The sequence below is a fragment of the Elaeis guineensis genome, chromosome 7, assembly GCF_000442705.2.
Source record: "Elaeis guineensis isolate ETL-2024a chromosome 7, EG11, whole genome shotgun sequence".
Taxonomy (NCBI): domain Eukaryota; kingdom Viridiplantae; phylum Streptophyta; class Magnoliopsida; order Arecales; family Arecaceae; genus Elaeis; species Elaeis guineensis.
In genome coordinates, this window is record NC_025999.2 from 86,958,516 (window position 1) to 86,971,782 (window position 13,267).

The 13,267-nt window shown below is 36.6% G+C and overlaps 3 protein-coding genes across 4 annotated transcripts in view; 2 read left to right on the forward strand and 1 right to left on the reverse strand.

Annotated features, from left to right (window-relative positions):
- LOC105048698 (uncharacterized) overlaps nt 1–13,267 on the reverse strand; it is a 93,849-nt gene that overhangs the window by 21,188 nt on the left and 59,394 nt on the right. The gene's annotated exons all lie outside the window — the stretch shown is intronic.
- On the forward strand, nt 5,356–6,557 carry LOC140851019 (uncharacterized). Its single transcript, XM_073261389.1, has 3 exons — nt 5,356–5,939; nt 6,055–6,208; nt 6,290–6,557. Exons 1-3 carry the CDS (start codon nt 5,925–5,927, stop codon nt 6,325–6,327), a joined length of 207 nt encoding a protein of 68 aa, XP_073117490.1. The 5' UTR covers nt 5,356–5,924; the 3' UTR covers nt 6,328–6,557.
- LOC140859346 (uncharacterized) lies at nt 8,011–9,126 on the forward strand. Its single transcript, XM_073260998.1, has 4 exons — nt 8,011–8,100; nt 8,145–8,315; nt 8,447–8,532; nt 8,637–9,126. The coding sequence occupies exons 1-4, from the start codon at nt 8,011–8,013 to the stop codon at nt 9,076–9,078; spliced, it is 789 nt and encodes a 262-aa protein (XP_073117099.1). The 3' UTR covers nt 9,079–9,126.

Consider the following 13,267-nt stretch of genomic DNA (forward strand, 5'->3'; position numbering starts at 1 on the left):
TCCATTATTTGCATGTTGCTCTTAGGATGGGTATGGTAAAAGATTAAGGGATTTTCTTAAACAAATTAGATATGGCTGTCAAGTTGGTATAATATTGGCTTAATGGAGGGTGAAATTTAGTTCAGTGTACAAATGGTCGTAGGTATTTTTACCATGAGTTCAAAATGTTATCCTGCAAGAGATACTTGAGTTTGGAAGAAGAGCTTGCACCAACAACAAATTAGGATGTAATCAAAGGTGGTGCGTTGTCAATCAAAAAGATTTTACTTTAGAGGCTGCGTTGGAGAAAGAAACAAAACTCATTTTTTATTAGAAACAGCGTGCGGTCTGCTGCGAATTTATTAGCTTAGTTAGCTAGAACCCTTGCATACAAAGAGGTCGTATTGGATCGGGTCGGAAGAAATTCTATTTTGATTTTAATATAGAATGAAAATATTTGATCTCTTTAAAATTTAATCTTTACTTATTCTAAAAATTTAAATTTTTATATTTTAATTTTAATTTTAATTTCGATCATGAATCAAATATTTTGAAGGATATGATCATTTGAATTTCTATTGCAATCTATTTTGATTTTTAATTTTAATTTCGAACGTAAATCAAATATTTTTTAAGTTTACATACATAATAAATAATTATATGAATAGTAAATTATAATATTTTTTTCAAACAAAAAAAAAAGAAAAGAGATCAATGAACCATCGACATTTCCTCCAAAGGGCACATCATCATGTTAAAACTTTTTTTTTCTTTTTTTTTTTTGTTGAAGAAGCTGTGAAGCCTAATATTAAATGGCCTATTTGCAGGCATGTAAGAAATTGGAGATAGAGATTGACTTATGGTGGGAATTTATAATTTTTACCATATTTTATTTTTAATTTTTTTTTATCTGCAACATGCATGGAAAGATATCATACAGACAGGGGTACCAATCGGATCGGATCGAATCATAAACGGATCAGATCAAAAAATCGTCAATCCAAATCTGATCTGTTTATTAAACGAGTCAAAAATTCAAAACTGAATCCGATCTATTTATTAAACAGATAATCCGATCTGATCCGTTTAATCTATTTATTAAATTGATCAAATTAAGTTAACAGATCGGGTTAAATGGGTCAAAAATAAGTTAAATAAATTTTAAACAGTATTAATCAGATCTTAAAACAGATTAAACGGTTAAACAAATAGATTAAAATGAATCAGAAATAGATTAAATAGGTTATCTGTCTCAATCTCAAATCTAATATATTAAACGAATAAATAGTTTATCTGGCTCAACCCAATCTAGATATTAAACGAATTAAATAGATTAAATGAATCAGATATTTTAAAATTTAAATTTAATTTAAATTATTAAATAAATTAATAAATTAAATTAAATTTATAATTTAAATTTAATTAATCTAAATTTAAATTTATTTATAATCAATTAAATATGAATCAGACGGACCGAATTATAATTTTGTCAGCCCTGCGTATACTGTAGGGTACAAGAGGGCTTTTGGAGAATCCGGGTCAGTTGGCCGGACCGAGCTGGCAGTTCCTTTGTTTTCCCCCTTCCTTGCGAGGAACTTTCGCGAAAGTCGTCGATAATTTTAAAGGGACCGCAGAGAACGACCCTTTCTGCCAAAACTCTCCTTCCTTCCGCGGAGAAGACTTATCCGGAGACCGAGGTGGGAGCCAACCATGGCATCGTCGAGAATGGTAGGGTTTTTTTGCGCAAAAAAAAAAAAAAAAAAAAAAAAAAAAAAAAAAAAAAAAGGAAAATCTCGATTTTTTGTCGAATTGGTTTTAGAAAATCGAATCAGATCTGCGATTCCCTAGGATTGCCGTTAGAATCATCGATTTCCCGGAGGAAATCTTGTTTCTGATCTAAAAGTTTCTTTCGTTTTGATTGGGATAATTGTTCTCGAATTTGTTAATTCATTTGTTGATCAACTTCTTTTTTAGGGCTTGAGATTGATGTTTCCAATTCGGAAACTTGGTTTTCTGGATATCCTTTCCCTTTCTAATTTTTTCCTGATGAATGCTTCTCATCCGTCAATCTCTGGTGTCTTTAATCGTTTTGGCTGTAAATCTGCACGGAGTTATTAATCGTCGTTTTTGCTTGTATTGCTTGAAAATTTTGGTCCCTTATGTACCTGAAAAAAAAAAAAATCGAGAAAAATAATCCACAAGTTTATGGTATTAAAAAAGTTAGAAAAACCCCATCTTGGAGGTATGAAATTTGATTCTTTCATTGATTTTGATTCCACCTCTCCAAGGAAACGTGCAGTCGTTGTAAAAAGATTAGTTCAAATCAACAATTGATCAAATTTATGGTAGATCTATTTTTTTGGTACATTGTTGATGCCTTGTTAGCCTCCCATGCTATTGCTATAGTGGTGAAAACATGCTCAAGCCAGACAAAAGATTTACTGATGTTTTCCCCACATGTATACGCATGCAGATGCTTATTTGCATTAAGATATATATGGATTACAGTTTCATTGTATATTAAATTTCTGCAAACTATCTCAATCTTAGCCTTGTAGTAGCTCTTTTGTCAACCTAGGACCTGTTAGCATTTGTCAGGTTTTAGAAGTGATCCGCATATGTAAGGAAGTTGTTCCCTGTGCCAGTGAGGGTGAAGGAAATGTGAAGTTGTGAAAGTTGTGAAGTTTATTCTTTCTCGTCAATTTCTAAATTTAGTAAGTGATTCAGAGTTTTATTGGAAAAATTAAATGGTGAAATTGTGATTAGTTGTAATTGGATGGTCTGTGGATGCTGTGAAGGAATTTTGTCCTCTAAGTGTTAGCAAACTGAAAAACCAAGAAGAGTTATTTCATCCACAGGGTGTGAGCTTAGTGGATAGATGTAATGTAGAGCAGCCATCAAGATTCCCCTGGCTATATGAAGAGTCTACATAGAAGAAAGTATGGTATGATATATGGAATCACATTTATCATCAAGGAAATAGAGGTATTCCAAAGGTCCACATTGAAATGTAATTTATATATTAATCTTGCAAATATTGTGAACCTTATTCTTCTTCGAGTATGTTTATGGGGATTCAATGACTTATGCAAATGGTCTTACTAAATTAGGTGGCAAGAAAAGGATGTACCACTAGCAATTGTTTTCCAGAATGAGGTTTCATGGAACCACCTCTTCAGTTGCTTTGCAGTCAGCTATATCATCTGCTTAGTCATTCTTCAAGTTATTTATTCTCTCGTTTATATATCATATAATTCAATTTCACTTTGTTCCTAGAAGTAATTTTATGATAACAAGAATTGAAGATTCAGTATTACTTTTGGTTTCAAAGAATCGAGTGGGTTTCAGTTTGGGCAATTTCAGCATTATTGGTAGTTTGAGTTCTAGGTTCAATAGTTTCATACAAACAAATCCAAAAATTTAAATATAACAAAAACAGTAGATAGTGAAACAAACAGCTAAAAATAAATAAATCAAATTTCATTTAAAATATACTGCATTGTCTGGGATCTTGTAGGCATATTTTTTTGGTGGTTCTTGTTGAAAAAATGTATGCATATATGTATTGGATGAACATATGCATGTGTGTGTATATACATAATGTGTGTATGTATGTATATGTATATATTTTCTAGCATAAAAGAATTAATGACCATATTTTACATCATTTTAAGGATGACAATTTAGCATACGTAACTCTAAATAATTTATAAATTTAAGCTCTAGGGTTGCCAAGCCAATGTCAAAAAGCTAGCTTCCTCTAAATTTCTCTGAAGCCCAAAGTTGCCAAAATATAATCTAATGTGCATTCGGGTCCCATGGTGGTGGCTTTATCTTGGGTCATTTTGATGTCTTGGAATAGTTGTCTTGGTTGAGAGAAGCTCCCAGGGCAAGCTATCCACCTTTGAATGGTGAAAGTAAGTAAATGATGCATATCATGTAGACGACAACCAAAATCCCTCACATTTGATTTTATAAGTCAGTCCTTCTCGTTCAGAATAGAACAAATTTGTTGTCTAACCTCGACCAAATCTCATTTCATTGATGGATCTGTTTTGCTTTTAGCTTTATACATGGGTCTGATTTTCCTCTAGGTTTCTGTATAGGATGACATGGGTTAGTCTGGTTTGTGGCTCTTTTAGGTAAGTTAAATTGTCATCAGTTTAGTGGAGTACTAGCTCTGGGTGATCAATCTATAAAAAACCGGTGATGTAGACAATAAATAAACCACACTTGATCTCTTGGATTGGCTGGTCATGCAGAGATGAGGCATCTAATAAGGCTTTTGAGTAAGGAGTACTTCAGTTTTTTGTTCATTTTTCAAAGAAGAACTAGGAAAGGAGTAATCTTAGCTGAAATCAGGATGAGGACAGGATTTGAAACTCACATCCTTGGTACCAACTGCCAAAGACTTCATCAACTGCACTAGTTGTCACCCTCCTGCCAACATAGTTAGACCTAACATATTTCAGTTTTGGCCCACCTAGAATGTGACCACAGCATGGGAACTGAGTTTTTCATGGGAAAAATTACCTTTGCATTTCAGTATATATGATCTTTGCTATGTTACACACGTACATTCTTTATAAATTAAAGATGGTTTAGTTTGCATGAATATCAGTGTTGAATAGGTTTGTGAGATCTGTGCACACATTGTACTGGTTCAATCTGTAAACTTAAATGAATTAGTTTGCTTATATAAATACAACTCTATCTACATTATTGATACATATATGTGTGACTATGTACTATATATGAATGCATATGAACATATTTAATCATAATTTGTATATATGAATGAAGTATAAGTTAACAATAAAAAAATCATGCACCTATATACTATTTGTGTATATATAACTAGATTCATGGATATCTGTATCTTTATATTATACAAAAATATGCACCATATAAAGTATTTTCTTGCAATCTTTTTCTTGTATGGCACATATATATTGATGAGGGAACGAGAAACTTTGGACTAAACCTCAAGGAAAATTATAATGTTAAAATAATAAATTAAAGTAACCACAAAAATACCTTTCATTCAACAATTGCAACCTTTAACTCCAATCTCTAGCAAGACGGATGACTAAGGAAGCTTGCCAAACTCCACCTGTTGGGCTAAACAGCTATAATACATGGTATTATTTCTAGTAGATTAATAATTTATTGAGTAAAAGGTTATCAAATTATAGTATATTTTGAGAGGGACTGACTTGGTTATGTTTACAACGATACAATTTAAGGTATGTTTAAAAATCTAATTGTGAAAATGAAGTACTTGATCATAGAATGATTGAGTGTATTTGTACTAAGTCCATACCTGGGCAATCACCTAGATGCCTAGATAACTGCCTAGGCTATAGGATCACCCAAAGTCGCCGAGGCTATTTGACAACCATAATTCGTAAGAATTGAGTGTTTGTATCCTTATCAATTGAAAACCAATGTTTGCATATGGTGAATTGCCTCTTGATTTCAATTTTCTTTTCAGGACTTGCATTTAGTTAATTCAACCCATGTTGTTGAGCCCGTTATAATATTACATGGAGGCTTTTTTCTTTTGTTTTTTATAGACAATTCTATTGAACTAGACACTTTTGGCAGTAAGTAATTATTTTGCATGGTCATATAACATCACTTTTTCTGTAACCATTATGTTAAACTGCAAGCTATCTTCTGGAATGATATTTTTTTTATGATCAGTGTAAAAAATTTATCAATGGGTAGATGTTAGCCTCTTGGAGTGTGTAGTATTTTTTTTGAAACATTGATGATGATATCAAAAGCCTTTGAGATATTCATTGCTGGTCATTGTTATATATAGCCTCAGATTGTTTTGCACGTGTACTACAGGTGTTGTGAAACAAAAGCGGACTGTTTGGAGGTTAAGCATAATATCAGATTTCTTCTGGGCCATTGTGAATTTCATCAGTGTGTTCTTTATGACAATGTTCTCGGTATGTGCTTGGTTCATGGTTCTTCTCTTTTTGGAGTCATTAAATGGACCATCCTCTCGGACTGAATTTTCATCCAGAAATTGGTGATGTCTATAACGAGGGTTGTGTCTTGCAGATGGAAAAATCAAATGAATACAAGAAAGGGTCAGGCTCTAGTAAGAAATGGGACGGTGGCCCTGGAGGTGGTCCTGGAAGGGGTCCATATGGTGGTGGTGGTGGTGGTCCCCGTGGGCCACGTACATTGGCTGATCTCAGAGGAAATGATCATAGTAAGTCTTCTGTTTTTATTGTTTATCTAGTATTTTTTGGGTTTTAGTTCCAAATATGTGATTATCAACTATGAGTTTCAGGTTCTCTTCCTGCATGTGGATCCTGCTGTGGAGGCTAAATGCAATTTTACATCTTTCTGGATCGTTTGCCACCTGTTCAAATAGACTTTCTGCTTTTCTGTATCAAGACAATATGTTTGAAATGGCTCCTTTCGTCACAGCAACTTGTAATTCAGGTTGTGGACATGTGGCATGTTATGGTTTTTGGTTTTATATGGAGTATCTCTAGTGTAAAACTCTAATACAACTTGGAAAAGTTGGTCTTACCTGGAGTATTTCTACCATACAATTCTGCTTTCAACTGGAGATATCCTAAAAAGCAATAATGATGTGTGGAATAGAAGGTAGCTTTCCAACTGCCCATTTTTTCGTGAAGGATATTCGTGGTGATCGATCAGATGCTCCGTTTTGTTATTTGAAGGATTCTAACGTCTTAGATTTCCCACACCATGCATGCACCGTCGAACAGATTCCTTATTGGATCAATTGTTTTATTTTTTAATTGATTAATAATTAACGGGTACTGAACTCAACTCAGCTCGGAAGGGGTAAATTAGTGAATTTATCTTTCACCGAATAGTGGATGAGGCTTGGTGATTGAATCCACTGTTGGACATTGGTAATAATATTTGATGAGGGTGGGGTATTCATTTCATGTTATGATCTTCTTGTCAACTGGAATTCTTCAGATTTTAAGGCTGTGATAGGAAAAGCGTTCAAGTACTCCAAGATGGTTTGAGTTGTTCGAATCATTTATTGTTTATTAAAAATTTGAGCTATTTATACTTAGCAATGGATGAAATATGCACCTGATGTATTTGTTGTATCTGTTTATTATTTTTTGTTCCTTCCTGTCTAATAATTATGCATCATCTGTTTAACAACTTCATCACCCCTTTCTGAAAGACGAATTATTAAGTTGAATTATGCATGGCAGCATTCTCTCCTCAATCATTGGATGTGACTTTTATGTGGTGGATGTCTATGTTCAGTTCTGATCAAAATCTCAGGAGTTTCAATATTCGCAGCTACTGTATGTGTGATTGACTGGAACTGCTCGCGTACTTTGTATGGTCGGAAACTCATCTACATAAAGTTATACCCATTATTCTAAGATTCACTTTTAAAGATATATGTATAAAATCAGTTCAACAACTGTCAAAGATCGTTGGGGCACGCAAAGAAAAAGCAGTGTGAAAGATTTGAAACCATCCAAAAGTTTGATATGTGGGATCTAGATATCGGTAAACTTTTCAAAGTCAGACAAAAAAATAGAACATTTCGTCAATAGCCCAACGAAGAACTCAGACTAATATCTTTTAAAACATTAGATTTTTGAAGTACTTTTATATTCATTCATGTTAAAATAAATATTGAAGAAGCAAATAATGAAAATAACAAAAAAAAAAAAAAAGGAAGACACTTTATAGCAGCATGAAGCAACATTAACTTGTAATTCATAAGAATTTCTTTAAGTAGTTGTAAATATTTTGACAGGAAATGTTGTAATACATTAATATTGAAAAACGTTTAGATAACTGGAGAGAAATTTAGAGAATCATTTATGCATGGAAAATGTGAGGATAATCTCTTTTTTTTTTTTGGGACAATTGTGAACGTTGTTACTATAATAAAAGCTAGATAAAAAGAATTATTAGATGAAAGCATCAAAATGTAACACAAATCAAGCATTGTCCTCACGGCTTCTCCATCTGAGGGGTACAAATTAAGCATCCAGATGCATGACAGCAGCTCAAATTGGATTACGTGGGCCCCACCAATGCAGCGTTTTAGCCCAGCAATCACGCACGACACGCACGCAAACACCGGCTGTTTGCTGTCTGGGACCATACAGCTCCTTCGCTATCCTATTTAGATACCCATCCTATTTGCGGTCAGGGACCATGCGGCTCCTTTCCCCGACCCTCCCCCACCACCTCCGGGGCTCTCCGCGTTCTCTCGCCATGGCTTTCTTCCCCCACCAGCATCAACTCCAGCAGCCGCCGCCACCTCAGCCTCAGCCTCAGCCGCCACCCAATCCCTACAGGTCTAATCCAATCCTCCCAAATTCCAAAACTCTATCTCCTCTCCCATTTCGCTTCCTCCCCTCTTCTCTCTCTATTCCGCCATTCCCTCTCTCTTTCTCAAGAAATATAACCAATCCGTGGAATAAAGCAGGAACTTTGCGCGCGCCGATGGACAGGCTACCGGGCCAATCGCCTTCTTCAGCCCCACGAGCCTCCCCGATCAATCCCACCCTTCCTGTAATCTCTCTCCCTGATCCACCATTTCCCCAAATTGCAAGGGTTTCGATTCATCCACATATTCCTGCTGGCCTGATTCTTTCTTAAAAATCCTATTTTTGTAGTCGTTCATGTGGTGGGACTCGCCCGGGCTCCGTTCCGACGGCTGATGGGGGATCGAACTGGTGGGAGCCGAGGAGGAAAAAGGTCAAGGAGCAGGACTTCCTGGAGAACTCGCAGATATCGTCCATCGATTTCCTGCAGACCGGGTCGGTGTCCACTGGCCTGGGGTTGTCATTGGATGATCGGAGGGTGGCGGCTTCCTCTGGGGATTCGTCGCTACTCCTTCTTCCTATGATTGATGAGGACATTGATCGAGAGATTGAGAGGATGGATGCTGAGATAGACCGCTTCATCAAGATCGAGGTTAGTGTGCTTCTAGGGAGCTGTGACACTGAAATTCCTATTCAGTTTACTGGTGCTATCTTTTCATTAACACTTGTGAAGATAAAACCGAAACTGAAGGATATTGGGTTGTGGTATGATGGGCTTCCTCTCTTAAGTTAAATTTATATGTTTTGTTTGTGCTGGTTTGACAGAAGGTTTGCTTCTTCTTCCCCCGTTTTTTTGAATACTAGGAGGGAAAAGCTTGCCTTCTTTTGAGAGAATTGGGAGAAAGTTGATTGAATCGTCTCTATCCAGTTACTATGATTACATATTATTTCTTCCAAGTAAAGATATGGAGGAAAACGTATGTTCTTTGTTGCTTATTGGATGTGCTGTCCACTGTGTTGTTTGTATGCCTACTTACAAAAGGTGGTCTAATAGGAGTCGTGAGTCCAAGAAGCAACTGTGATGTCTGAAGCAATAGAACCCACAACAGAATAAGGAAAACTAAGAAACAAATCTGTATTGTTTATCCTATAAACTTGGAATATTGCTATGCTCTTCATGCAAAAAGAAAATACGAAAGGGAAATGAACCTTCTTGGCCCAAACCCATAATGAATGTGATTAAGATAAGGCTCTGGTCTTGTTCTGTACCAAACATGCATGACAAATCTTTCTCCTTCAACAGGTATTGAAAAGACTTGTATGTGGGAAATACTTCTTCCACCACGATGCTTTATCTGTAAACATCAAATCAGTCTCCTAACCATCATTAGATCTGTTTGATGCATTCTATGGGAGATGTTTTATACATTCTATTTAAGATGCTAATCCTCTTTGTGAGGCTTTTTAATGTTTACACTTTGCTGTAGGGGTAGCCAAATGTTTAATTTAGACCATTTCCAAATTGCAATCTCGCTTCTCCTACTTCTGTTCTTTATTCCACTTTTAATTGTGAATGACATTAATGTTATTGCTGATGGAAATCCAAAAAGACTGACCATCCAATGGAGAAGTGAGATGAAAAGGGGACACATGCCTTCAATCTAGGATCCCATCATCATTGGTCATATGTAGGAGTGTCGGCAAGTCTTTTGTGATTTGAGATCTTGTTGAGGAAGTGGTTGAAGTTTGTTTAGATAACATAGTTAATTATCTTCAGGTGGCAACATGAGTTCGACAAGTACAAAGATTGCAAACATTGTTCATAAGATTAATGGAATTATAAACTCTCAAACCTGCTTAAAAGGGTGGAAGATATTCAGAGCCTACTATATATGCTGATTACTCAAATGGATCATTGATTTCAAGCAGATCTTTTCAATTATTCAAAGTCTTGCTCTCCAAATAATAATCTTCAATTGTATGATTAGAAGTGTGGTATGATCAACTTACAATGGTTGACCATTTTATAAGGGCATTGCCAACAAGTAGATACATATATGGGTAGTAAGTAATATGATACAAAACATTGCAATTGGAAGTTGCCAAGTTCGATGACGAGTTGATTCCATTAATAACCTTTGATTAGATAATGGAAGTGATGGATTATTTTGATAGGTAATACATGGCTAAATTAAAATGGTGAAATCAATCAAGTCCAAGTTGAAGGAATCAATATTGCCTATTGTATGGTGAAGAAATAGTAGCATGAAATGGGACGAGCACCAATTGAGATGTCAATGTACAAAAATGTCTAAGAAAAAACATAGTTCCTTTTGTCTATTATGGGGAGGTTGGAAATATACTTGGGTCAGCCTGAGGCTTATCGGGTTGGGTTGACTTTTGGTCAAGCTGGGTTATTTGGGCCTTGCCCAAGGAAGTTCAGGTTGAGTTTGGGCCTAAAAATTGATCGAATTTCCGGCTAGGCTCTAGTCAACACTTTTCCCAACCTAGGCTCAACCCAAGCTAGCCTATTCCTATCTTCTCTCCCCTCAACTTTATCTATTCCCCTCTCTCAATCTCCTAATCTCTTCTCGCACCCCTTTCCCTCTCTTCCTCTGTCCTAATCTCTCGATCTCTTTCTATATTATCCTCTCTCTCCCATCTCTCATCTCTTGATTGCAAGATCTCTTTGTATGCCCTTACTTTTGCAGCTCCACCCATTCCCCACTTCATCATTGGTGGTCCTATTTGCCTTTGCTCCCCTGCTCTCTCCCACTTCTTGTCCATCATCTGCTCCCACTCACCCTTGTCTCCCTCTCCTACCTCTTCACAGTCACTCGCCTTGACACCTCCCAAGGGCTTTTGCCTTTGTCATCAAGGCCAACCCTATCTTCGAATTTCTTGACTAGGATGGGATCCCCTTTGTTAGGTTCGTGCTCAGGTTCAATTCAGGTTATGCCTGTTTGGGCCTATAGCCGAGTTTGAGTTCAAGCTTGGACCTAATTCTAGAAGAGGTTTTCAAGCCTTTGCCTAGTTCATAGCCCAAAAAATTTTGTGGGCCAGTCTTGAGCTACATAGAAACATGACCTAGTCTAGCCCGACCCAACCCTAATTACGAGAAATCATCTTATAGGTTTTTCCTTCCTCAAAGAATGGAATATATAGATGGATGATTACATAAAAAGAGTTCTATGAGTTCAATATTAAGTCTCATGCACAAGATGCTTGATAAACAACTTGTTATAAAATATGATTGCATGCATGAGATAATGTTATATGTGGGGGATCTTGAAAAAGGCATATTTGTCGGTTTTATACTATAGTTGAGGGTTATTTTAATGCATTGAGTACTTAGGCGAGTTTGCAAGTACTTTGGTATATGGCTGCTAAACCTATATGTTACTTGGAATTTAGTAAGGGTGTCACCAAGGATCGCCAACTCGGAACTGAATCCTGTGCTGGCTTCTTAGCGATATGAGTTAGCACGCCCCCATATCAGACTATATCAAGCTCGAACTGACGTGAAAACGAGGGATGAACCAAGGAGGGAAGAGAGAAAGAGAGAGGGAAGGAGGGTGGGAGCATAGTTGTAAAGGCGCGCCATGGCGCAAGGCGCAGCAAGGCGCAGGTTTGACACCTTAACAGGTACTAGGCGAGGCTCTTTATAGTGGCGCACGCCTGGGCGCACGAGGTGCAAGGCTCATATGGCGTTGGCCTTAGTAAGGCAAGGCACAGGGAAGGAAAAAAAGGAAAAAGAAGAGGAGAAATAGGAAAGATGAGAAAAAAAAGGAGGCAAGGCACAGGGAAGGAAAAAAGGAAAAAGAAGAGGAGAAATAAGGAAAGATGGGAAAAAAAGGGGGTCATGTGTAAGGAAACATATTCATGTGAAAATCCAAAAACAAAAGAGAAAAGAGAAGAGAAACCCTAGCAATGGCCTTCTCTCCCAAGTGTAGCAGCCTCCTCTCATAGAAAACCCAAAAACAAAAGAGAAAAGAGAAGAGAAAACCCTAGCAATAGCCTTCTCTCCCAAGTGCAGCAGCCTCCTCTCCTTCATGTGATCAGGTTAGTCTTCTTTTCTTCTTCTTCTCCTCGTCCTCTTGCTGTTATGCTCTCTATTTTTCCTCTCCTCCTCCTTCTTTTCCCCTTCTGTTATGCTCTGTCTTCTTCTTCTGCTTCTTCTTCTTCTCTTCCTCTTGCCATTGTGCTCTCTATTTTTCTCCTCCTCTTCTACTTCTTTTTTTCCTCCTGTTATGCTCTCTGTCTTCTTCTTCTTCTTCTCTGTTGTTATGCTCTCTGTTTTTTTCTCCTCTTTTCTTTTTTCCTATTGTTATGCTCTCTGTTTTTCTCTTTTTCTTCTACTTTAGCTGCTGTTATGCTCTCCGTTTGCCTTTATTTTGCTGCTGTTGAAGCTTGCTGTTAGTACTATTTTTTCCTTTTCTTTGCTATTAATGCTTGCTATGTTTTGCTGCTGTCAATGGCTGCTTTAATGTTGATTTCTTTTTGGTCTGCTTTGTGTTTCTTTTGTGCATGATAGGGATTAAAATGAGTGTAGGTACAAAGAAGGACCCGGCATGGCAGCATGTCTTTTTGGCCAATCCTGAAGATACAAATTCAATAACATGTAATTATTGTAACAAGGTGACTAAAGGAGGGATAACTCGAGCTAAACACATATTGGGGGGTTTAGAAATAGTACTGCTTGTATATGTTAGAGAAGAATTGAGGGATATATGCTAAGAATATAGGAAGAGAAGGAAAAGATGAATTTTATGCCGGATTTTGATGAGATTGACAATCAAGCTGATTTAAAAGAAGATGATATTGTATTTGCGGTTGATAGCCGTGGGAAACAAGAGTGTTTCAAGTGAAGGTAGTCAAGTAAATCTTCCATTGAAAAAGCCAAGACAAAAAGGACCAATTGATTCATACTTCACCCCGGATCCTGAAATAGTGGTGCAAAATCGAAAGGCTGGAAAAGGAAA